This window comes from Plecotus auritus, assembly GCF_963455305.1.
Source record: "Plecotus auritus genome assembly, chromosome: 1".
NCBI lineage: Eukaryota > Metazoa > Chordata > Mammalia > Chiroptera > Vespertilionidae > Plecotus > Plecotus auritus.
Genome location: NC_137770.1, coordinates 13,659,550 through 13,682,278, shown reverse-complemented (window position 1 = coordinate 13,682,278; position 22,729 = coordinate 13,659,550). Strand labels below are relative to the sequence as shown.

At 47.4% G+C, this 22,729-nt stretch overlaps 1 protein-coding gene across 6 annotated transcripts in view; it reads right to left on the bottom strand.

Moving 5' to 3' along the window:
- The window catches only part of TTC7B (tetratricopeptide repeat domain 7B), a 204,841-nt gene that overhangs the window by 60,728 nt on the left and 121,384 nt on the right, over positions 1-22,729 (bottom strand). For all 6 annotated transcript variants that reach the window (XM_080685190.1, XM_080685192.1, XM_080685194.1 and 3 more), the window contains 2 exons: positions 18,224-18,296; positions 14,489-14,649 (listed from right to left, as the gene is read on the bottom strand). In XM_080685190.1, coding sequence (XP_080541316.1) covers positions 14,489-14,649; positions 18,224-18,296 — 234 coding nt within the window. The remainder of the gene's footprint in view (positions 1-14,488; positions 14,650-18,223; positions 18,297-22,729) is intronic.

Genomic DNA, 22,729 nt, shown 5'->3' with positions numbered 1-22,729 from the left:
GAGGCCCAAAAGCAAGCTACGAGAAAATGTGGGACCAACCAGCATGGACGGCATCTCAGGACGTGGCACCTTTAGGTGGGACAGTGGAGAGTGACGGCCTGAGACCGCCTGCTGCCCGTTACCCGAGTCTGACCGTGAATTAAGTGAGATGTTTCTTTAAGAGTAGTTAAGAAGTCACCTGCTGGGAAAACAGTCCACTCCTACCCCCAATCCCTGGCTCAAAGTTCATGAACCCAATCTAAACATTTGTTGTTCAGAGACTGGTGGAAAACTTACAGGAAATTAACGAGGAACAGGAGAAACTTGCTAAAATGCCAACCTGTTACTAACAGCCCAAATCTAGCGTCTCACGCAACACACCTTTCATGATCTGGCTCCACTGCCCACGGTGCACATCCCTCATTCAACTAACATCAGCTTCTTCCACCTGCCACCCTCCTTCACGCCCCTGGGCCTCTGCACACACTGTTCCTTCTGTCTGAAATGCCTTTCCATCCTTTTCTGCTTTTTAAGCATCTACTCTCCTTTCAAGATTCAGGCCAAATAGCAGCCCTTTCACTGAAGCCAGCCTTAAGTACTAGGAGCTGTCTGTCTCCAAATGGAAAAGACAAGAGCTCTCAGCTGTGGAATAACAAGCTACAAGCCAGGAAACATCTGCTTGCAAGACAAGTGACATAGCAGCAGCCGTCAGACACCTTAAATATGTAATCACTGATTCTTACAACAACCCTGCAAGTTAGGCTGAGGGTGAAGTGCGTGTCCACGTTCACACCGCCAGGCACTGGGAGGACAGCGATGCAAACCCAAACCCATGAGACTTCAGGGTGCTGAACAAACCGAGGAGAATGGCTTCAACTAGTCCAACCACACTGCCAACACTCAGGATGCCGTGCGGCATTTTCTAATCCATTGCCAAATAGCTCACACCCTAAGATATGTAAAGATCTGTGCTAGGTACCCTGTGGAATTAAACGTGGTATAAAATACAGTTCCTTGCCCTCAAAGAATTTACAGTCCAACCGGGAGGAGAGACCAGACCACGTGGACAGGTGGTGGCTCTGAGACGTGAGCGGGCGGCAGGAGAGCCGGAGTCGGGGCTGGGGGCACTGTTCCTGGGGTATATCAGCGCGGGTCTTTAAAATACTTTCCTGTGGCCTGTGCTCTCTATGACCTGCTCTTTCACCTAAAAGTCAGGCGCCTATGAAATTCTAGTCATTTGAAGGGCCCAGTTAACCAAGGCTCTCCTTTTCACTAAAACGAAAGGAAATGTGTGCAGACCTAACGGAACTCTACCAGCAGATGTCAGCTCACGGGCCGCCTGATGGAACCCCTAGACCAGTGGTCGGCAAACTCATTAGTCAACAGAGCAGCAAACTGCGGCTCACGAGCCGCATGTGGCTCGCGAGCCGCAGTTTGCCAACCACTCCCCTAGACTATGGGCTTTTCAGGGATCGAATCTGAGTACCTGTTCCCTTTGTAAAACCCCAAAGCACACACACGTTTACTGCTGGTCGGATTGCCTGCAGAGCCACCACAGGAGGGTGGGAGGGCAGGGCTCTTCCCATCCATGCGTCTTCTCTAGGATAAAGCCCTTGCCTGGCCAGTATGGCTCAGTGTCCACCCAGGAGCCAAGAGGTCGCTGGTTCGATTTCTGGTCAGGGCACATGCCCAGGTTGTGGGCTCGATCCCTAGTAGGGAACATGCAGGAGGCAGCCAATCAATGATGTCCATCTCTCATCGATGTTTCTCTCTCTAGCCCTCTCCCTTCCTTTCTCTCCAAAGAAAAGGAATCAATAAAGACATTTTAAAAATAGGATAAGGCCCCGTCGAGCGACTGACCCGGGATGCGCACTGGCAAGCTTCCGCCTGGGAGTTTTAGCCCCTGAGGAAGTTCTACCAGGGGTCCTCAAACTACGGCCCGCGGGCCACATGCGGCCCGCCGAGGACATTTATCCGGCCCGCCAGGTGCCGCTGCCTGTTCTGCTTAGCAGTTGACTCGTCCTGGGCCCGCAGTGCGCATAGGAATTTGTTCATAGTTTTTTTTTTTTAAACTAGAGTCCGGCGCTCCAATGGTCTGAGGGACATTGAACTGGCCCCCTGTTTAAAAAGTTTGAGGACCCCTGTTAGACTCTGACCATTTTGAAGGCCCACATTTTCTCAAGAAGGAGGCGCTGTGCAGTGTGCTCACAAGACTGGGCAGGCCATTCAGCATTTCCTCCACCATGGCCTTGCTGTCATGTGACTGTCCCAGCCCAGGCTCCCAGATCTGGTTCCTGGGGAAAGCCGTGGCGGCCCCTCATCCTGGTTGAGAGGCTGCTCCTGAGAGGCGGGTGTTGGGGACGGCCCATCCTCTCTGAGGGCTGGCAAAGAGGAGGGCTCCTGCTCTAGGCCCGCCTCCTCTTTCCGACAGGCAGGAGCTCCTGCTAGATCCCGTATCAGTTACATTTTGTTTCTCTTTTCAGTCAAAGCGTCAACAATCTGGACTACTCCCCATCCTCCTGGTGATATTTTTAGAACAAATAACTGAGATATTTAGCTAAAATAAATCACCTCAAGAAACCCCAGTTTGGCTCATTTTTTTGCTTCTGCTTCTGCTACTAATTGGATTAGCGTCCTAGAGCCAGCATGGAGCTGGAAATGGCCCGGATTGAAAGCACCCCTGGAGTCACACCGCCCCGCGTCAGGGGCCCCTGGAGTCACACTGCCCCGTGTCAGGGGCCTCCTCCCAGGCCCGAGGGCGGCACTTTTACGAAGGGAGCCCTTTCATTTAGCACCGTCCACAGAGCAGCTGCAGGTGGACACCTGCAGGCAGGACGGTGCCTGGGTGCTGTCTGACCGGCAGAGCTGAGGGCTGAGGGTGGAAAGTAAGTCGGAGGCAGAAGACCTGCCCTGGGGTTTAGGGAGCAGCTGGCAAGCAAGCGTCTTTGGCACAGGAAGCGTCAAACAGCCACTGGTGAGGAAATGTGTGACCAGGAACTATCCGATCTACTCCGGCTCTAAAATAGTCTATTCTCCCTAAACCACAAAGCCATGGGTCATTTCTAAATGGGGAGCAGGTGACCCGCAAGCGAGTCTACTCCCCAAAGGCCATGTCCCTGTCTCCCCAAAGGCCAGCACCCTGAGGTCTCATGGGTTTGGGTCGCTGACACGGGGTGGTGTGACTCCAGGGGTCCCTGACTCAGCTCCCTCGGCCGACTTCCCCACATTCCCAAGTCTGAGGATGTGACGTGGACTCGAAGGAATCCACACAGTCTGCAAGACAGAAGTGGCTCCCTCCCCTAAGGTCAGGCAGGAGCCAGGAAGAGAGAGACATGCAGAGTGCTGGGAGGATGGGAGTGGCGGTTAAGAGCACAGATGTGGAGGCCAGGCAGCCTGGGTTCAAATCACCACTGCACCACGTACTAGTACATAATCTTAGACAGACTACTTAACCTCTCTGTGCCTCCGTTTCCTTATCTGTGAAATGGGAATGATACTACCTACCCTGGTTGTAACGATGATTAAATTATTTAAAATGTGTTGCGTGCTGATAAGAGTTGCCTATGACCAAGCAGTGTACAGATGCTAGAGATCATTATTACTACATGAGTGAACGTTACACATGTTCACTTCTTTCTATACAGTTAGTTCCCACTGGCGTACAAAGAAATGGGTTTGTTTCACAGAATCTGCTTTCACATGTGCAGGGTAGAGACCACACACAGAGAGGAGGGTGTGTAGACGAGGGAGTGGTCCTCCAATCAGGCCTCTGAGAATCTGTTCAGCATCTTCTGACACATCGAAGTTATGGACCAGAAAACACACTTGGTCCCCTGTATTTCTCTCCTTCAGAGGTTTCAGAAATTGCTTCCCTGTACTTTGTGGTAACAGATGATGGTTTCTCAAGTGTGCTATTGATTTGTTGACCTCTCTTAGAGCACGGGAAAAAGGATCTGTATGTATTCTATTTAAATAGGAAGGAGTAAAATTAAAGTCAATTAAAAATGTAGGATGAGGAAAGTTGCTCAACCACAATTTGTTTCAAGGCAAGAACTAAACGCTGGCAGTGGCTGCTCTTAGAAGCCGCGTGGGGCTTACTGACTTATAACAACACATATTAGTTACACGAACAAAACATAACAAACCGTCAGTTCTCATCCCAATATTTCATCTACAAAGGACTCTCCGTGGCAGAAACACGAAGTCTTTGAGGGTCTGATCAAAGCCCTGGCGGCAGACAGCCACACTGTCTGTCGGAAAGATAAGGGTTCCAGATTGCACCTGGCACCGACTTCTCCCTTCTTAGGCCAATGAGGAAAATTACTAGTAAAATGTACGAATCAATTAGGAAATTTTTACAAAGCTGTGTTTCAAAAGAAGGTTCGAGGCTCTTATACCAAGTACAGTAAACAGTGAATCTTTCAGAATGTATTAACACTGTTCAGTATAAAAATGTATATACTTTGTTAAATTATAGTTTGGGGAACCTCAGAATGTTAGAAAGATTTAATACATAATCAGCAAATATCCAATTTTCATCCTTTTGTATAGGTATTGAATATTTAAAGGATTAAAAATACGTTTTTTTTCCAACAGAAAAAGAAGGCAGTATAGAAGGAACAAGAAAAAGACAAGACACGTATAGAAATGACCGACATAAATTCAATCATATCACTAATTATAGTAAATGTAAATGGACAGACACTTGAGACAAAGGCAGAAATTAATTAAAGAAGCAAGACCCAACCATATGCTATCTATAAGAGAAGAAATCTTTGAAGCCATGTGGCTGAGAGTTTTCTAGAAGTGATAAAAAAATACAAACAATGCCAACCCACAGTTTTAAAAAGTCAGGTGAATGCCAAGCGAGACCCACTCTTACCTGTGTTGTCATGAAACATGAAACATCAGCAACCACGGCAAGAAGGCCAGAGAGAAAGACGGGGACAGGAAAACGGACGAAGAGTAAACCCTCAGCTTCCCAACAACAGAGCTGATCACTTGTGCTGTAGAAAAGGCGAGCCTAGAATTTCACATCAGCTTGACAACTTCTCTTTGAGAGTAAAGACAAATCCGTTTTTAGACCCAAACTCAGAAAGCTAGCCAGCCCCCGCCAAATAAAATCTCTAGGTTAATCATCAAACAACCACCAAAACAGCAACTTTCTTTTCCAAACCAGTAAAGGAAAATATGTAATAAGAACATAACTGATCTAAAAGAAAGTGGGAAAGGAAAAGATAAGGAATGCAAAAAGGCAGCACAAATAGAAAGCACAAGTGAGATGACAGACACTAATACAAATATATCAGTATTTACAATAAAAGGAAATGAGCTAAATATTCCAGATAAGAACATTGGCCTGATTTTTGAAAAATCAGCTGTACATAATGAGCACAAGAGAACATCTGAAACATAAGAATATAAGTAAGAAAATGGAAAAAGATATTACACACACACACATAAACACACATCCTTTATAATAAAGAGGTAATATGCAAATTAACCCTTATGCCCTCACAAGATGGCTGCCTACAACCAGGCCGGCAGGGGGGTTAGTGAGGGACAACCAAATGACTGAACAGGCTGCGTGGGGTGACCAGGCTGGTGGGGGGGCCATGAGGGGTGACCAGGCCCGCAGGGGGGGCAGTTGGGAGCGACCAGGCCAGCAGTGGGGGCAGTTGGGAGTGACCAGGCCAGCAGAGGGGGCAATTGGGGGCGACCAGGCCAGCAGAAGGGGGCAATTGGGGGTGACCAGGCCAGCAGGGGGGGCAGTGGGGGCGACCAGGCTGGCAGAGGGGGACAGTTAGGGGCAACCAGGCCAGCAGACAGGGGCAATTGGGGGCAACCAGGCCAGCAGGGGGGGCAGTTGGGGGTGACCAGGCCGGCAGAGGGGGACAGTTGGGGGCGACCAGGCCAGCAGGGGGGGCAGTAAGGGGTGACCAGGCCAGTGGGGGGGCAGTTAGGAGTGACCAGGCTGGCAGGGAGAGGGCAATTGGGGGCAACCTGGCTGGCAGCAGGGAGCAGTTAGGGCGACCAGGCCAGCAGTCGGGGGCAGTTAGGGGTGATCAGGCCAGCAAGGGGGTGGGGAGGCAGTTAGGGGTGACCAGGCAGGCAGGCAGGTGAGCAATTAGGAGCCAGCAGTCCAGGATTGTGAGAGGGATGTCCGACTGCCGGTTTAGGGGATTGGGCCTAAGCCGGTAGTTGGACATCCCCCAAGGGGTCCCGGATTGGAGACGGTGCAGGCTGGGCTGAGGGGACGCCCCCTCTCCCCCCATGCACAAATTTCATGCACCGGGCCTCTAGTTTGTATATATATATGTGTATGCACACATGCATGTGGATATATGTATGTAGATGTATGTCTATATCATACAAAATAGACTTTGAGGCAAAGTGAATAATGTGACCGATTACATAGTGATAAAGAATTGAATTTATCAGGAAGATGAAGCAATTCTTAATGTATATGTACCTAATAATCCAGCTTTAAACCACATAAAGCAAAAATTTCTATAACTACGTGGTGAGACAGGACAACCTGCCATCCTAGTGGTAGATTTCAACTCAATAATTTTTGGATTAATTAGACACAAAAAATCAATAAGAATAAAGATCTGAATAGCATAGTTAATAAAACCAGTCTAGGCCATAAAACCAGTCTCAAATAATTTCAAATATATATATATATTATAGTCTCTGAACACAATTCAATGAACAAAAGATAAGTGAAAAAAAAAAAAGAAAACCTGCATATGTTTGACAATTATAAAACACAGTTCTAAAATAATTGAGTAAAAAAAATAATGGAAATTTAAATATATTTTGAACTAAGCAGTAACAAAAATTTCACAAATTGAAACTTGTGGTTTAAAGCTAATAGAGTACATAGCAGGACATTTTTAGTCTTAAATGCTTATGTCAAAAAATAAGGCAAGGACCTAAATAGATACTTTACGAAAGAAACAGAAGGAAGGCCAAGAGGCATATGAAAACATGCTCAAAGTCACTAATCATCCGAGAGATGCAAATCAAAATGACAATGAGGTACCATCTCACACCTGAGGTACCATCTCAGAATGACTATCATCAACAAATCAACAAATGACAAGTGCTGGCGAGGATGCGAAGAAAAAGGAACCCTCGTGTACTGCTGGTGGGAATGCAGACTGGTGCAGCCACTGTGGAGAACAGTATGGAGTTTCCTCAAAAAACTAAAAATGGAACTCCCATTTGACCCAGTGATTTCACTTCTAGGAATATATCCCCAGAAACTAGAAACACCAATTAGAAAGGATATATGCACCCCTATGTTCATAGCAGCACAATTCACCATAGCTAAGGTTTGGAAACAGCCTAAGTGTCCATCAGCAGATGAGTGGATTAAAAAACTGTGGTACATCTACACAATGGAATACTACGCTGCGGTAAAAAAGAAGGAGTTCTTACCATTTGCAACAGCATGGATGGAACTGGAGAGCATTATGCTAAGTGAAATAAGCCAGTCAGAGAAAGATAAATATCACATGATCTCACTCATTTATGGAATATAATGAACAACATAAACTGATGAACAAAAACAGATCCAGAGACAGAGAAGCATCGATCAGACCATCAAACCTCAGAGGGAAGATAGGGGAGGGTGGAGGTTAGGGGGAGAGATCAACCAAAGGACTTGTATGCATGTATATAAGCCTAACCAATGGACACAGACAACAGGGGAGGTGAGGGCATGAGTGGGGGAGATGAGGGGAGTAATGGAATCACCTTAATCAATAAAGAAATTTTTAAAAAAAGAAAATAAGGCAAAAAAATTAATAGACTAAACATGCAACTTAAAAGGTTAAGAAGGAAAACAAAATAAAAGAACAAACTCAAAGAAAATGGAAGAAAAAAATAAAAATAGGAAGAGAAATTCATAAAAGAGAAAGCAAACATATAGTTGAGAAGATAAAAAAGCTTCTGGTTCTTTGAAAAGATCAATGTAACCAACAAATTTCTGGCAAGACTGTTAGGGGAAAAAAGAAGATGCATTAAACAATATCAGAACTAAAAAGACTTAACCACAGATGCTGTGTGCAATAAATAAACAAAAACATCACGAGCATCTTTATGCCAATAAAATTGAAAATTGATATGAAATGGACAAATCCTTAAAATATATATTATGCATTATACATAGCTTAATAAAATAAGTAGAAAACCTGAACATCTCATAATCATTTTTAAAAAGCATCAGAAGTCTTTCCATAGAAAAAAAGACTAGCCCTTGGTGGTTTTACAAGTGAATTTTACCAAAACATGTTATTCTAGGAACAAATAATTCCAATCTTACATAAATGATGTCAAAACACAAAAAAGAACAACTCCAACTCACTTTAACCTGATGCCAAAACTTTTCAAGGTTATACTGAAAAAGGAAAATACATGCTATTTCACACATGAACGTAAATGTAAATATTCTTTTAAAAAGTAGTAAACTGATAACATAAAAAAGCGAGTAGATCATGACCAGCTTGGGCTTATTTCAAGAATGTAAGTTTAATTTAACATTTTAAAATATCAGTTAATACAATATTCATAGATTCAGGAGCAAAAATCATATAACCAACTCAAAAATACAGAAAAAACACTTGATACAATTTGATATCAATTCATGATTTTAAAAACTTTTAGCAAATCAGGAGAAAGGAAATTCCTTAACCTCTGAAATAGAGGTTTAAGCATGGAAATCTTTTTCAGGTGGCCAGGAATAAATCTAATTAAAAATTGAGCAAAATCTTTATGAAGAAAATTATAAAACTTCATTTAAAAAGCATTTTTTAAAGGCCTACATAATTAGAGCTCTAATGACCATGGATTAGAAGACCCAATGTCATAAATAACTCTCCCCAGTGTGAGCTTTTAGATTTAAAGTAATTCCAATAAAAAACTCTCATCAAAATTTTTTTGTGTTACTTGACAAACTCAAAGGCCTGAGGATGGCAAGATACAGGATGGACCTACGTCATGTAAAATAAAGTAATGATGAAAGACTGGTCATCACACAGAGAAGGGCACAATGACTAATGAACACATAAGACAAAGGTGGCATTGTGGAGCACCAGGGAAGGGGACCTTTTCAATACAGGATGCTAGGAGAATTAGAGATCCATATGGGAAAAATTACATCAGATCCCTCACGTCATCCTATATAATAAAAGCCTAATATGCTAAGTGTTAGGTCATCTGGTGGGCCATTCAACCAATCAAAGCATAATCCTATCTAATAAAAGAGTAATATGCAAATTAACATCACCCTGCTACACCCACAAGCCATGCCCACCAGCCAATCAGAAGTGAGTATGCAAATTAACCCCAACCAAGATGGCTGTGGCCACAGAGTGAGCAGGAGGCTTGGGTTTCCCCAGCAATGGAGGAAGCCAAGCTTTCCACACACCTGGCGGGCCCAGGCCTCCACTCAAGGCTACAAAGTTTCAATTATAGAAGATAAATAAATCCCAACAAAAATGGCTGTGGCCACAGAGCGAGCAGGAGGCTTGGCACTGCTCCAGGCTACAAAGTTTCAATTATAGAAGATAAATAAATCCCAGATACCACGGCCTCTGCTTGGGTCGCCAGGGGGCGTGGCCGGCCTGCAAACCACCACAGGCCCCTCTCCCAGGCCACCCCACACCCCAAGGAAACCCCCACCCTGATCCGGGACACCCTTCAGGGCAAACCAGCTGGCCCCCACCCGTGCACCAGGCCTCTATCCTATCTAATAAAAGAGTAATATGCAAATTGACTATCACTCCAACACACAAGATGGCTGCCCTGTGTGGTCAAAGATCCTGCCCCCATGTGGACCCAAGATGGCTGCCACAAGATGGCCAGCAGGGGAGGGCAGTTGTGGGCGATCAGGCCAGCAGGGGAGGGCAGTTGGGAGGGACCAGGCCTTCAGGGAGGGCAGTTGGGGGTGATCAAGCCTGCAGGGGAGGGCAGTTAGGGGTGACCAGCCCAGCAGAGAAGGGAAGTTGGGGGCGACCAGGCCTGCAGGGAAGGGTAGTTGGGGGGGACCCAGGCCTGCAGGGGAGAGCAGTTGGGAGGGGGGACCAGGCCTGCAGGGGAGGGCAGTTAGGAGCAAACAGGCTGGCAGGGGAGCAGTTAGGCATTAATCAGGCTGGCAGGGGAGTGGTTAGGGGGTGATCAGGCTGGCAGGCAGAAACGGTTAGGGGCAATCAGGAAGGCAGGCAGGCAAGCAGTTGGGAGCTAAATGGGCAGTTGGACATCCCTCGAGGGGTCCCAGATTGGAGAGGGTGCAGGCTGGGCTGAGGGACACCCCCTCTCCCCCTGTGCACGAATTTTGTGCACCAGGCCTCTAGTATGCTAATAATATGCTAAGGCTGCTCAACTGCTCACTATGATGTGCACTGACCACCAGGGGGCAGACGCTCTGACCGATAGGTTAGCTTACTACTGGGGTCCAACAGATCGGGACTGAGTGAGATGGGCCGGACACGCCCTGGAGCCCTCCCACAGTCCCTCCCTAGCTGGTCAACCTCCCGCGTCCCTCCCTGGCCCCGATTGTGCACCAGTGGGGTCCCTCAGCCTGGCCTGCGCCTGCTCGCAATCTGGGCTGAGGGACCCCCTGCCCCCGAGTGCACAAATTTCATGCACCGGGCCTCTAGTACATATATAAAACAACCAATTCCAGATGAACTCGCAGCTTTAAGTGTGAAAGATAACGAGGGAGCTCTCAGAAGAAAACTTAGGAGACTACCTTCATGGTTCTGGAGGAGGCCAAGGTTTTAACTAGTCACAGGAGTACTATCCTTGGATATGATTGATAGATTCAACTACTTTAAAATCAGTAACTTCTGTTCATCAAAAGACATCAGTAAGAGAAAGCAGAGACAAGGCACAGCTTGGAAGATTTTTGCAGCACATATAACCAATGAAAGCACTTGTAATCATAATATATAAAGAAATCTTACAAATTAGCATGAAAAAAGACAACCCAATCAGAAAAAGGCTTCTACTTGTGCTTCACAAAAGAGAGAAGCGAAATAACCAATAAACAAACAGAAAGGTGTTCAATTTCATTAATAATGAAGGACAGGCAACTTCAAATCACACCGTGATACCATTTACCAACAACCACATTACCAAAAATAAGTCTGACAACACCCAGTATTGCTGTCAGAAGCCACATGGGTCGCCAGGCACTGCCGGTGGGAGTGTACAATGACACAACCGCTTTGGAAAACAGTTTGGAATGATTTGGTGAAATGGAAGATACACATAGCCTATGGCCCAACCATTTCACTCCAAGGTGGGTGTATAGCTAAAGAAATGCTTGCACAGGCTCCCTGCAAGAATGTTTATAGCAGCATTGTTCATAATAGCGAAAACAACCCACACACCACTTACAGCAGGCTAGAAAGACAAATCTTGGTAAACTCATACAATAGGTGCTATTCATAGTATAAATGAATAAATTGCTGCTGTGTGCAATATGGATGAACCTCAGGGACATAATGTGAAGCAATAAAAGCAAGTACTATAAGGATATATTCAGCATGATTCCATTACAATTTTTTTAAACATGCAAAATTAGAAATTTCCATTATTTACTAGTAAAACATATATGGCATAGAACCCCAAGACAGTGCTCAGTGTAGAATTCAGAATGGTGGTTAACCTGTGAGGTGAGAGGTAAGGCTAGGATAGAGGGGTACACAGGAAATTAAAAGGCAATATTAACGTTCTTTTTCTTAAACGAAGAAGGGGTATACACACATATATCAGTTGTATTGTTTTAAATATATTTACTAAGTAGTCTTTTTGCTTCTACTTAATCTTAATATCAATTTTAAAAGATCCTAAGATATCATATTTGAAAACACTGTATCAGTAATAGAAAGAGGAATTCCTACGAATTACTGAGTGACTACCATGCAATGATTACAACTAAGGAAGGCACTGATTGCAATGCCTTAAGTGCACTGGCGAAGGCAGCTACAGGCCCTGGGAGCTCCGGCCTCTCTGGTGTGCATCTTCACTGCCACTGGACATGACAGAGGTTTAAGTACCGTGGGTACGCTTAGCAGGGACCGGAAAGTTCTGTCATCTCAGGCTAAGAGGCTAAGTTGCTTTCTGTTCAACAGCTGAACAGTGAGAAGGGGTTCACCTCCATCCAGCAGGTGCTGAGCACACGTCCCCTATGCCTCGGCCTGTGGGAGGCATGGCTGGGGGCAGTCCCGCTCCGAGACCCACAGCCTGCTGGAGACAAGGCTGACAAACACGCAGACAACACCGCGTGACAGGAGCCCGCAGGATCTTGGGTAGGCTGCTGCTGAAATGTTTTACCCAGGCTGGGGATAAACCACGGGATCGACTGACTGCATCTGGCCCAACTTTTAATGAAGTCTTCTCGGGAAGAAGTCTCTCATCGCAAAGGAAGAAATGCAAATATTTAAAAAGCAAACAAGTCACGGCTGCTCTCGGACCTGCTGACATATGCCTTGCTTTTTTTGAGCTTACGGCCTAACATTAAAATAACAGGCTTGCATTCCTCAAATATCTCTACTGCTGTTCTTCCTTACACTGCCTGAAAGGCTGTCAGCTGCTGTCACTTGGAGGCATTACCGTATTAGCCACCACTGTTTACTGCTTGCTGTGTGGGGTGGCTATGGGTCTAAGAAGCCCTCCCCGGGAAGGTCCCCCAGGCATCTCTGCAGGAGCCGCCAGCGAGTCTAAGCTCTAATGAAGGCGCTGGGGGTGCGAGGCGGGAAGGTGGCTTTATAAATATGGATGAGAGAAGCGCAATTTAATTGCATTGGGTTGTACTTTACCGACGGGTAAAGGACGGGAGACTTTTTCAAGTGCTTTCACCACTTATGGTTCCATGGGCTAACCAGCTTCGGCTAAAATCCAAAATATATTCGGTATGCAAAAGAGCAAGACTGAGATGTGCAAGCAGCAAACACTGCAGCAAAGCCCTTTAGTTCGCTCTGTATAAATAGCTGCACCTACAAAAGAAATCTCTAGTCGGAGGTTTCCTGGATTTTAATGAGAACTCTCTGGATGGGGAGAAGAGAAGTGCTCTTTTCACTTGGAGACAAAGAAATGTTTGTAATGGAAATGTGTGCACGGTATTCCGAGGGGAGCTGCTGAAACTCTGATTAAAAACACAGTGAGGTGATGAGGCAGAGAAATCAAGCCAAAGGCGATCCACTTAAAATATGGGTCTGCACTTATTTCTGAAAGTGGGGAGAGCCAGCCTGGCCACCAGCTCCATTCCTTCCCGCCCACCCTGCCCCAAGCAGCCTCCCCCCCCCCCCGCCCCATTACTGCCCCTGCCCCTCAGACAGCTAGAACCTGCCAGGCGCAGGGCTGTTGGCTGTCTCTCGCCACTGTGCACCTGTTACTGAGCTACACCCCTGAGGAAAGAGGAGGAGCAGAGGAGCCCAAAGACAAAGTCCTGCTCAGCAAAGCCTCGGTGATTCCCCGGAAACGTGACGATAAGCAGACCATTCAAGCATACAGCAGTCTGTAACGACCGTTCTTAGGTGATGTACAAATATTGACCCATTTGAGGAATTCAGTTTCCTAGCGAATGAAACCAAGATATCTTGTTTGAAGTTGCTGACATATAACCATCCTCTGAGACCTGGGAGGGGAGACCCTGGAATGAACGCAGGACAAACGAGCTCTGAAGCTGCAGTTCCCGCGTTCCAGGCACTGCAGTTCGTCCAGTACAGTGTCTGCCACACCTAGGGGTGCCTATCAGGATTTGCTTAACATTTTTATTGAAAGTGACTTTAAGGCAACTCATTACAAAAATGTCTTAGCCTCCCTCCAAGCGACCATTTCCATGAAATCACACTTTGATATGCAGTTATATTTTTCTAATGTACATTTAGGATTGCATAACTATTAAAATAAAAACATTCATCCATAGCCCATCTAAAATCCTCTCCTGTGCCCGAGGGTACACGGTGGAAAAAACAGATCACGTATTTTAACTTAATAAGGATGACCTAACAGACTACTGTTGACCCTAGAGCAATACGGGTTTGAACTGCGTGGGTCCAGTTACATGTGGATTTTTTTCAGTAAATACTGTAAATGTATTTCCTCTTTCTTATGATTTTCTTAATAATATTCTCCTTTCTGTAGCTTACTTTATTATAGAGTGAAGTATATAGGATACATGTAACATACAAAACTTCTTAACCACTGTGTATGTTTAGTAGTAAGGCTTCCATCAGCAGTAGGCAGTCAAGCTTCGGGGCGTTAGAAGTTCTCCCCAGATCCTCCACCGTGTGGGGGGTTGGCACCCCTAGCCCTAGCGTTAAGGGTCCACAGTATAATATGTTTCTAAATATCATGGGGGAAGGAGTAAAAGGAGTTTTGTACTATTTACTCTCAGGATGTCCATGAAGAAGTCAGACTACAGAGAAGGAAGCTGGAAGAAGTAAATGTAATCGCTTTTGCGTAAGGAAAACGCAAGCCCAGGGCCACTCACAGAAAGTTCTCCGGGTACTCGCTCAGGGCCATGTCCACGATGCTCAGCGCGTCGTGGGAATGCTTCTGTGCCGACAGCAGGAGGGCGAGCAGGTGCAGGGAGTTGACATCATCCCCTTGAAGCTGAAGAGCCTGGCGGACATACCCCAGAGCCTCCGGTATCTGGTTTAGAACAAAACCAACAAGAATTTTTAAACACACATGTGCGCACACACATGCATGCACACACATGTACACACACACACAGCCATCTTTATGAAAGCACCGAGATATCAGCCACAAACATGAAAACAAGATGCTCTCTTCAAGCATCTAATCACTGAAGTAATACTGTTTCTGCCAATAACCAATCTTTCATTTTTCCCTAAGTAAACACTTTCTCTTTTTCTGCAAAACTGATCTACTTTGGATCATGCTAAAGATAATTTCACTACATGGGGGCACATACCAATTGCCAGAGGTTTTTAGTGGAATTAAACAGCCTTAACTGAGCTGTTCTCATTTTTTAAAGTATTACTGAAATAAAAGTGCTGAATAAGTCACAAACTTTATAATAGCTTTCTAAATGATCAGACACCTGTGATTCCTGCCAAGTTCCTTTGTCCTGGTTCTCCATCAGGGAAATATATAAACACACACACAAACAACCCTCTCCCCACCACCTTCCCAAACCACAACACAAATACCCTGATCCAAAAAACAAATGGCAGGTGCCATGTTCAATGCCACATTCAAACTCAACTGGGCCCGGACACAACCTTGACCTTAAAATGCAACAGCTGTTCAAGACTTGCTTTAAAATCGTCCAAGCACGATGGTTGATAAAATGCACAGATGAATACTGAACACCCTAGGTTCCATGCAGGTTTAGCAGTCACTGGGGAGAATTACAACCTGAAGCTTTCTCCACAGCTGGCCTTGGATCCCTCCGGTCTCCCCTCCCAACGTCAGTCCCCTGGCTGGACCCCTCTCAGCTCTCCTGCTTCTTCCCAAACTTTCAGAAACCTCACTCCTTAGTAGGAAGCCACAACTTTTGTTTTTTTCCAAATCTATTAGTTTCCCTCTCTGAAATTTCATTTTGATGAATTTGATTACAAATGTTGGCTACGGAGGCTTTCGGCTTTGAGCCATAGAGTCATGGCTAATACAGCTGGAAGGGGGACCATCTGCCAACCCCTCGTTGACGAGAGAAGCTGAGTCAAGGGGTGAAACGACTTGAACAAGGTCACCCAGCTGTTGAACTTCTGGGATGAGAGTGGCGCTAGATCTTCTGATCCCCTCCCACCCTCTCCCCCTACTCACAGGGCACTGGCCACAAGCCCCCTGCCCGCGGTCAGCAGAGAACTCAGCTGTCGGGGTCTGGGTTGTCATGCTGTGTGCTCACAAAGGCTCTGTGACCTTGTCCATCCCCCAGGTGAGAACTGACGCTGTGAACAGCGCCCAGCCTGTGCTGTGGGGAGGGTCGACAGACAGTGTGTCAATGTGCAGTCTGAGCAGCCTGCGCTGTGGGGAGGGTCGACAGACAGTGTGTCAATGTGCAGTCTGACCAGCCAGCGCCGTGGGGAGGGTCGACAGGCAGGGTGTCAATGTGCAGTCTGACCAGCCAGCGCTGTGGGGAGGGTCGACAGGCAGGGTATCAATGTGCAGTCTGACCGGCCTGCGCTGTGGGGAGGGTCGACAGGCAGGGTGTCAATGTGCAGTCTGAGCAGCCTGTGCTGTGGGGAGGGTCGACAGGCAGGGTGTCAATGTGCAGTCTGACCAGCCTGCGCTGTGGGGAGGGTCGACAGGCAGGGTGTCAATATGCAGTCTGACCAGCCTGCGCTGTGGGGAGGGTCGACAGGCAGGGTATCAATGTGCAGTCTGACCGGCCTGCGCTGTGGGGAGGGTCGACAGGCAGGGTATCAATGTGCAGTCTGACCGGCCTGCGCTGTGGGGAGGGTCGACAGGCAGGGTGTCAATGTTCAGTCTGACCAGCCAGCGCCGTGGGGAGGGTCGACAGGCAGGGTGTCAATGTGCAGTCTGAGCAGCCTGTGCTGTGGGGAGGGTCGACAGGCAGGGTGTCAATGTGCAGTCTGAGCAGCCTGTGCTGTGGGGAGGGTCGACAGGCAGGGTGTCAATGTGCAGTCTGACCGGCCTGCGCTGTGGGGAGGGTCGACAGGCAGGGTGTCAATGTGCAGTCTGACCGGCCTGCGCTGTGGGGAGGGTCGACAGGCAGGGTGTCAATGTGCAGTCTGAGCAGCCTGTGCTGTGGGGAGGGTCGACAGGCAGGGTGTCAATGTGCAGTCTGACCGGCCTGCGCTGTGGGGAGGGTCGACAGGCAGGGTATCAATGTGCAGTCTGACCGGCCTGCGCTGTGGGGAGGGTCGACAGGCAGGGTGTCAATGTGCAGTCTGACCAGCCAGCGCCGTGGGGAGGGTCGACAGGCAGGGTGTCAATGTGCAGTCTGACCAGCCAGCGCCGTGGGGAGGGTCGACAGGCAGGGTGTCAATGTGCAGTCTGACCAGCCAGCGCCGTGGGGAGGGTCGACAGGCAGGGTGTCAATGTGCAGTCTGACCAGAGCAGCCAGGGACGACTGACACAGGGTTCACAATGGCATCCTGCAGGGACAGCTGACTTGAAGGAATGCAAGGCTGGCTCCTTCATTCAGCGAGTGCTCCCGAGTGCCTGCCACCTGCCAGGCAGCGTTCCAGCTGCCGGGGCAAAGCGGTGACGATGACAGCCATGGTTCCTGCCCTTGTGGAACCTCCTGTCAGGCGGGAAAGACACCAAACAGGAGAGCTGAGCAAGAGGAAGGGGCCGTGCAGGCTGCTGCAGGTAGGAGGTTTCACGGGGGAGGGGAGAGAAGGTCCTGGTGGGGGAGAGAGGCCAGGTGGCCATCACCAGCCTGCAGCTGTGAGCCACACCACACCAGGTGTGAGGACCTGGGTTCCCGTAGTCCCCAGGTCGCCAAAGGGAGCTGCCTCTCCGGGAAGTCAGATGCATGCCTGCAGCCGGGCCTGCCAGGGGAATGGCACGTCTGGGGAACTGACCTTTCCTTCACCCTCCAGTCAGCTCTCTGGAATGTGCTGGGGTTACCACCAGTGTCTTGCACCTGGTGGGCAGGCAGGCATGTGGCCAGAGTCTCCAGAACAGCTGGGAGGGGACAGGAAGGGACGCGAAGGCAAAGGCGGATTCTGGAGACTGCAACAGGGAGGATGAAGGACAGTGAAGCTGTCCCTCCACTGAGGACACTGCTGACGCTCCTGCTCCAGGAGTCACCGCGTGTGATGTTCAGACGTCCACGTATTCGAAAGGAACTGGTTGGTGCTTCTGTCGATGCCTACTGGCATCGTCAATCACGGATACCTTATGGCAGCCAGGCCCCACCCTAAATCTCCACTCTGCCGAGAGCTCAGCATGGGCTCTGCTGGCAAGTCACATGGGCTCTTTGATGACCCCTGGGTTCAGGGTGTCTGCCACGTGCTGCGTCCACGTTGCCATCCGACCCTGGGCCGGGCCCTCCAGGTCTATGGACTAAAACTCCTAAAGCAGAGCCTGGCCTGTGTCTATACAGCTGATGCTCAAACTGACCAGAGCACCCGGGTCTTTGCTGTGTGGAGGAGGGCCCCTGGTCCAGGTCAGCCCGGGCGGTGGGGGGGGGGGGGGGGAGGACCAGCTACTAACTCGAGCTGAGGCGCTGAAGGAACCGCATCGAGACAGAGCGTGCACCCAGATTAGGAACATTCGAGAAACTGACCTGTCTGGAGATGGCGAGCTGCAGAGCGAGGTAGAAAGCTGCTTGGTGATCTGTAGGTGACAGACTGTGGGCCCTGAAAAAGTATTTATGACTATTAGTATCTGGGAGAGGCCATTCTACGTTCCCTATCCAACAAGAAGTCACATTTGCATTTTTATCATTTGCATTTTTATACCAAGACCCCATATTTAACTATTGAATGTCTCATTTAAACAAAGGTTTACTAACAAGTGTGCTGTATTTCCCCTTTTCTGTGTATAGGAATGCTAGTGGCCTGCTTTGTGTTCGGTCCACCTCGGAAGCAGCAGCCGTGACCCTGGGCTCTGAGGAGCAGCCGGAGGTGCAGAATCCGCAGGCCCTGAGCTCTGACCGCTCACCGTCACGCTGGGACATGGTGAGGCCATGGGTGTCTTGGGCAAGGCAGCTGCGCTTTGGTTGAGTTTGTGCTTGGCCTTAACGCTACCTTCATCCAAATTTCAGGATTTCAGAGAAACCATACAAAAATCAAGACCCAGCTTTGCTGGTAAAATGAGGTTCCGGTTTTTGATGAACTAACTCTGGGAGAGAAGGAGAAGGCTCAGTCTTCCAAAGCTACCAAGCTCCATGCAGCTCGCTAGTCTTGTCCACGCAACTCTGACATGTAAAACTAAACACTGGGCTTGGGGTTACCGACTGGCCTTTGACACCAGCTGGGAAGAGCTGTGCTGGACTCCTAACTATTTGCAACGTGGTCATTCTTGCTCTTATGTGGGAGTCAATCATATTTCACCACGAGCAACTCAAAATGGGGCTGTAAACGAGACACCCTCTCTGCTGAACAGTCTGGAGGGAAGAGAAAACCAACTTTACTTTCTTTAAAAGGCACGATGAAGCAGACTAATTAAAAAACGGTGGGGCCCCGAAGATAAAGACTTTCATCCTGTTCTGTCAACATTCTGTGATTAAAGGAGGATCTTCTAGGGACAGAAAACAAATTTAGGATAAAAAAGGAAGCCATATCCCAGGCAAACACATTAGGGATGGCTTCATGCAATAATAAGGCCTTTTTCATGGAACTATCCATCTGCTGTGGGGAAAAAGTCTTCCAGGCGTTTGCCATCCAGAAAATATGCACAGTTTGGGCCATTGTTTGGGCAAACGCGGCAGCTCCTGTGGGGACTTGGGGGAGCAAGAGGAGTCTGTCCTTCTATTGCTCTGAAATCCCCTCCCTGGTTACTTCACCAGGAACTGTGCCTAGGACTCTCCTCACCGTGGCGTAACAGGCTCGGGCTATTGGCCTGCGCTGCCTTTTTAAATCTCTTGCTTCTACCGCTATGCTCCAGTTTTTATTATTTCATAAGTATTGGTATTCCCATGAATTTGTACACGGCTGCTGCTTCAGAGGTGGACTGAACACAAAACAGGCCACTATCATTTCCTTACACAGAAAAGGGAAAAAAAATCTTTTTCTTTGGTGTTCATGAGAAATGAGATCGGGACGTCATGGTTTCTGTCTCTCTCAATTATTCAGGGGAAGCTAACACAAAGTGAGTTATGAAGAGATAATGAATTATTCAGCATTCTTTATTTTATTTCACTTCTTTCCTAATGACTAAAAAGCCAGGTTTCTACAATCCTCACAAGAACCCCTCGGAGCTATCATTTTCTCAGCCCAGGTTAGGGTCTTCGAAGGTGAAGTTAGATCAGATCAGGATCGCCTCCACCTGACACCACCCACGTGAGGAGCTGCCATGGCTCTGGGTAATGGGTGGGGACAGTTCTCACACGAGCCCCACCCCAGCCTCATCAGTGATCACGCACTGTGAGCCACTCACTGTGACAAAACAACCAGAAGTGCCGGGGATCTCGGCGTTTCTGGGAAGATTGGGGCAGCAGCTGAAGAACTGCGAACCTGGCTAATGATGGATATCCAACTGCCAATTTCTCACGAGGCACAACTTAAACATACACACTTTAAAAATCTGATTTTTATACTTGGGCTAATGAGTTAAACTGACTACTTTAGTCCAGGAAAGAAAAAAGAAAATAAGGAGAATGCTCAACAAAAGAAGAAACAGTGCATGGTGCTGATCTCAGGACAAACTAGAGTGCTTGCTTTGGTCACACAGAGCAGCTGGGCAGCTACATTCCCTGTGACACACCCAGAGCCAACCTGCTCGACAGATGTCATCAGGCCACGCAGGTAAGAGGAAAGACGTTCGTGTTCCTGACAACTAGAACCCTGCTGAATGCTGCACGTGAATACAAAGCAGCCCCACGAACCCCATTCCCATACAGCAGCATCTGGTGGAGATGTTAGGAGAAACCCAGACATCTAAAAATGTCACCACAGGATGCTCACGAAGAGCTTCCCTTGTCAAAGCAACTCCATGCCCATTAATTTAATATATTTTCCATAAAAAAGAATTGTTAGACTGATGGGTCACCAGGCCACCTGTCCGTTCATCCATCCACTCATTTATTTATCCATCCATCCATCCATCCATCCATCCATCCACTCATCTATTCATCCATCCATCCATCCATCCATCCATCCACTCATCTATTCATCAATCCATCCACCTATCCATCTATCCATCCATCCACTCATCTATTCATCAGTCCATCCACCTATCCACCCATCCACCTATCCATCCATCCATCCACTCATCTATTCATCTATCTAACCATCCATCTATCCTCTCATCCATCCATCCATCCATCCATCCATCCATCCACCCATCCACCCATCCACCCATCCACCTATCCATCCATTCACTCACCCATCCACATTATTTAGTACCAATGTGGTGCCAGGCCTGTGCCAGCCTCTGGGGAGCCTGGAGATGAACCATGCACCTGCCTGGAGAAGGGAGAACATCCCTTCTCCCCCAGAGCCAGGGAGACCTGAAGTGACCATTACAGTACAGTGGGAGCAGGGCCCCGAGAGAGGCATGCCAGGCTGCCACTGGAGCGCATGGATGGGCCCCCAAGATCACCTGTCTAGAACCCAGAACACCTTGAGGTCCACCCAGTGCTATCCTAGACTCTGGTTCCAACATGTTCTAGAACCAAGAATATAGAAAAGGCTGAACAAGTTTGACCCTGGTCATTAAGATACATACTTTATAACAATAATAACTATAATTTATGAAGAATCTACTTTTAAGCACCTGGCCCAAGAGTATCCAGCAAAAGAGCTAGAGCTAGAAGTGAAATCCTGAGGCCTGCCCTCTCCCCCCTATCACCCTGCTGCCTTGTACAGTCAATTCTCCTCAAAGTCTCCTGTCCAGATTACAATGGTATTTATTAGTCAGTTAAGGGGAAAAGTACACACCTGGTTAAATCTATCACTCAGGAGCCTCCCATTAGTGACACACACGGGATGACCAACCTGTCCTGGTTTTAGCACTCAAAGTCCCATGTTCTGGGACGCTGCTCACTTCCCGAAAAACTAGGATGGTCACTCATTCCAGACACACAAATTATACCACAAGTAAACTTAATGTAAATCAGGAGGGGGAGAGAACCATAATGTGAGGTTGTGTTTCACTGAGTGACAGACACAACCAACACCGCATGGAGCAGCCGATTTCTGCATGTGGGGTCAAGTCTCTGCACCATGCGTCCAGCTTTGCAGACAACATGGTCTTGTTCACTGTACCTCTGTACGGGCCAAATGGATTGGCCCAGCTGCTGGGGCTGAGCTTCTGGACGTACGAACAGTTGAGGGCCTCAATATTAAGATGCAGAAATGCAAGTGGGAGGCCTTCAAAAACCACCTTTTTTAATCTACCTGACAGCAAATCTTTCTGAATTCTGACTCCAGCCATAACTAAGAGCTAATATTTACATGTTATATCTGCAACCCCACCCCTTTTTGAGTTACATTCTTTTCTTTTTAAACAAAAATTGCCAAACAATAGTATAAACAGCATTGTTGGCAGAGGATTTAAATATATATTTTTAAAAAAGTACTTCTCGTCCAAGTGGTTTTTAAATATCCATTTATATTTAAGAAGGAATACAAATCATTCATATTTACTTAAAATCTTTCCTTACAGATTGTCAGGTCTACAGTGTACTAGATTAGACCTCATTAATGTGTACTTGAAACAAAATAATTTATTTCCTTCAAAAATATTCATTTCACACAAATACTAATGTAGATTAGCCTTTGCCAATAAATCACATAGGTTAATGGGGTTTTATTACTCTTTATTTCTGCATGAACTAATATTTTAGAAAATCTCTTTGAATTGAAACCTAAGTAAAAGGAACAAGAAGGAATTTGGGTCAAAGGAACAGCTGTGACATAACATGAAGTTACGAATTGTGGCGGCTCAAGGCAGACCACCACCACGGCTGTTTGTAGAGAGCCAGTGAGATGTGCTGGCTTGAGAAAGGGAAACAGATGTAATGGCCACTTTCTGAGGCATTCGTGTGTTTTACAAGCTAGGACTGGAAAAGTTAAAACTCCAAATGGTTTGAAATGAAAGGCTTCCCACGTTCCCATGGTGAAGAACG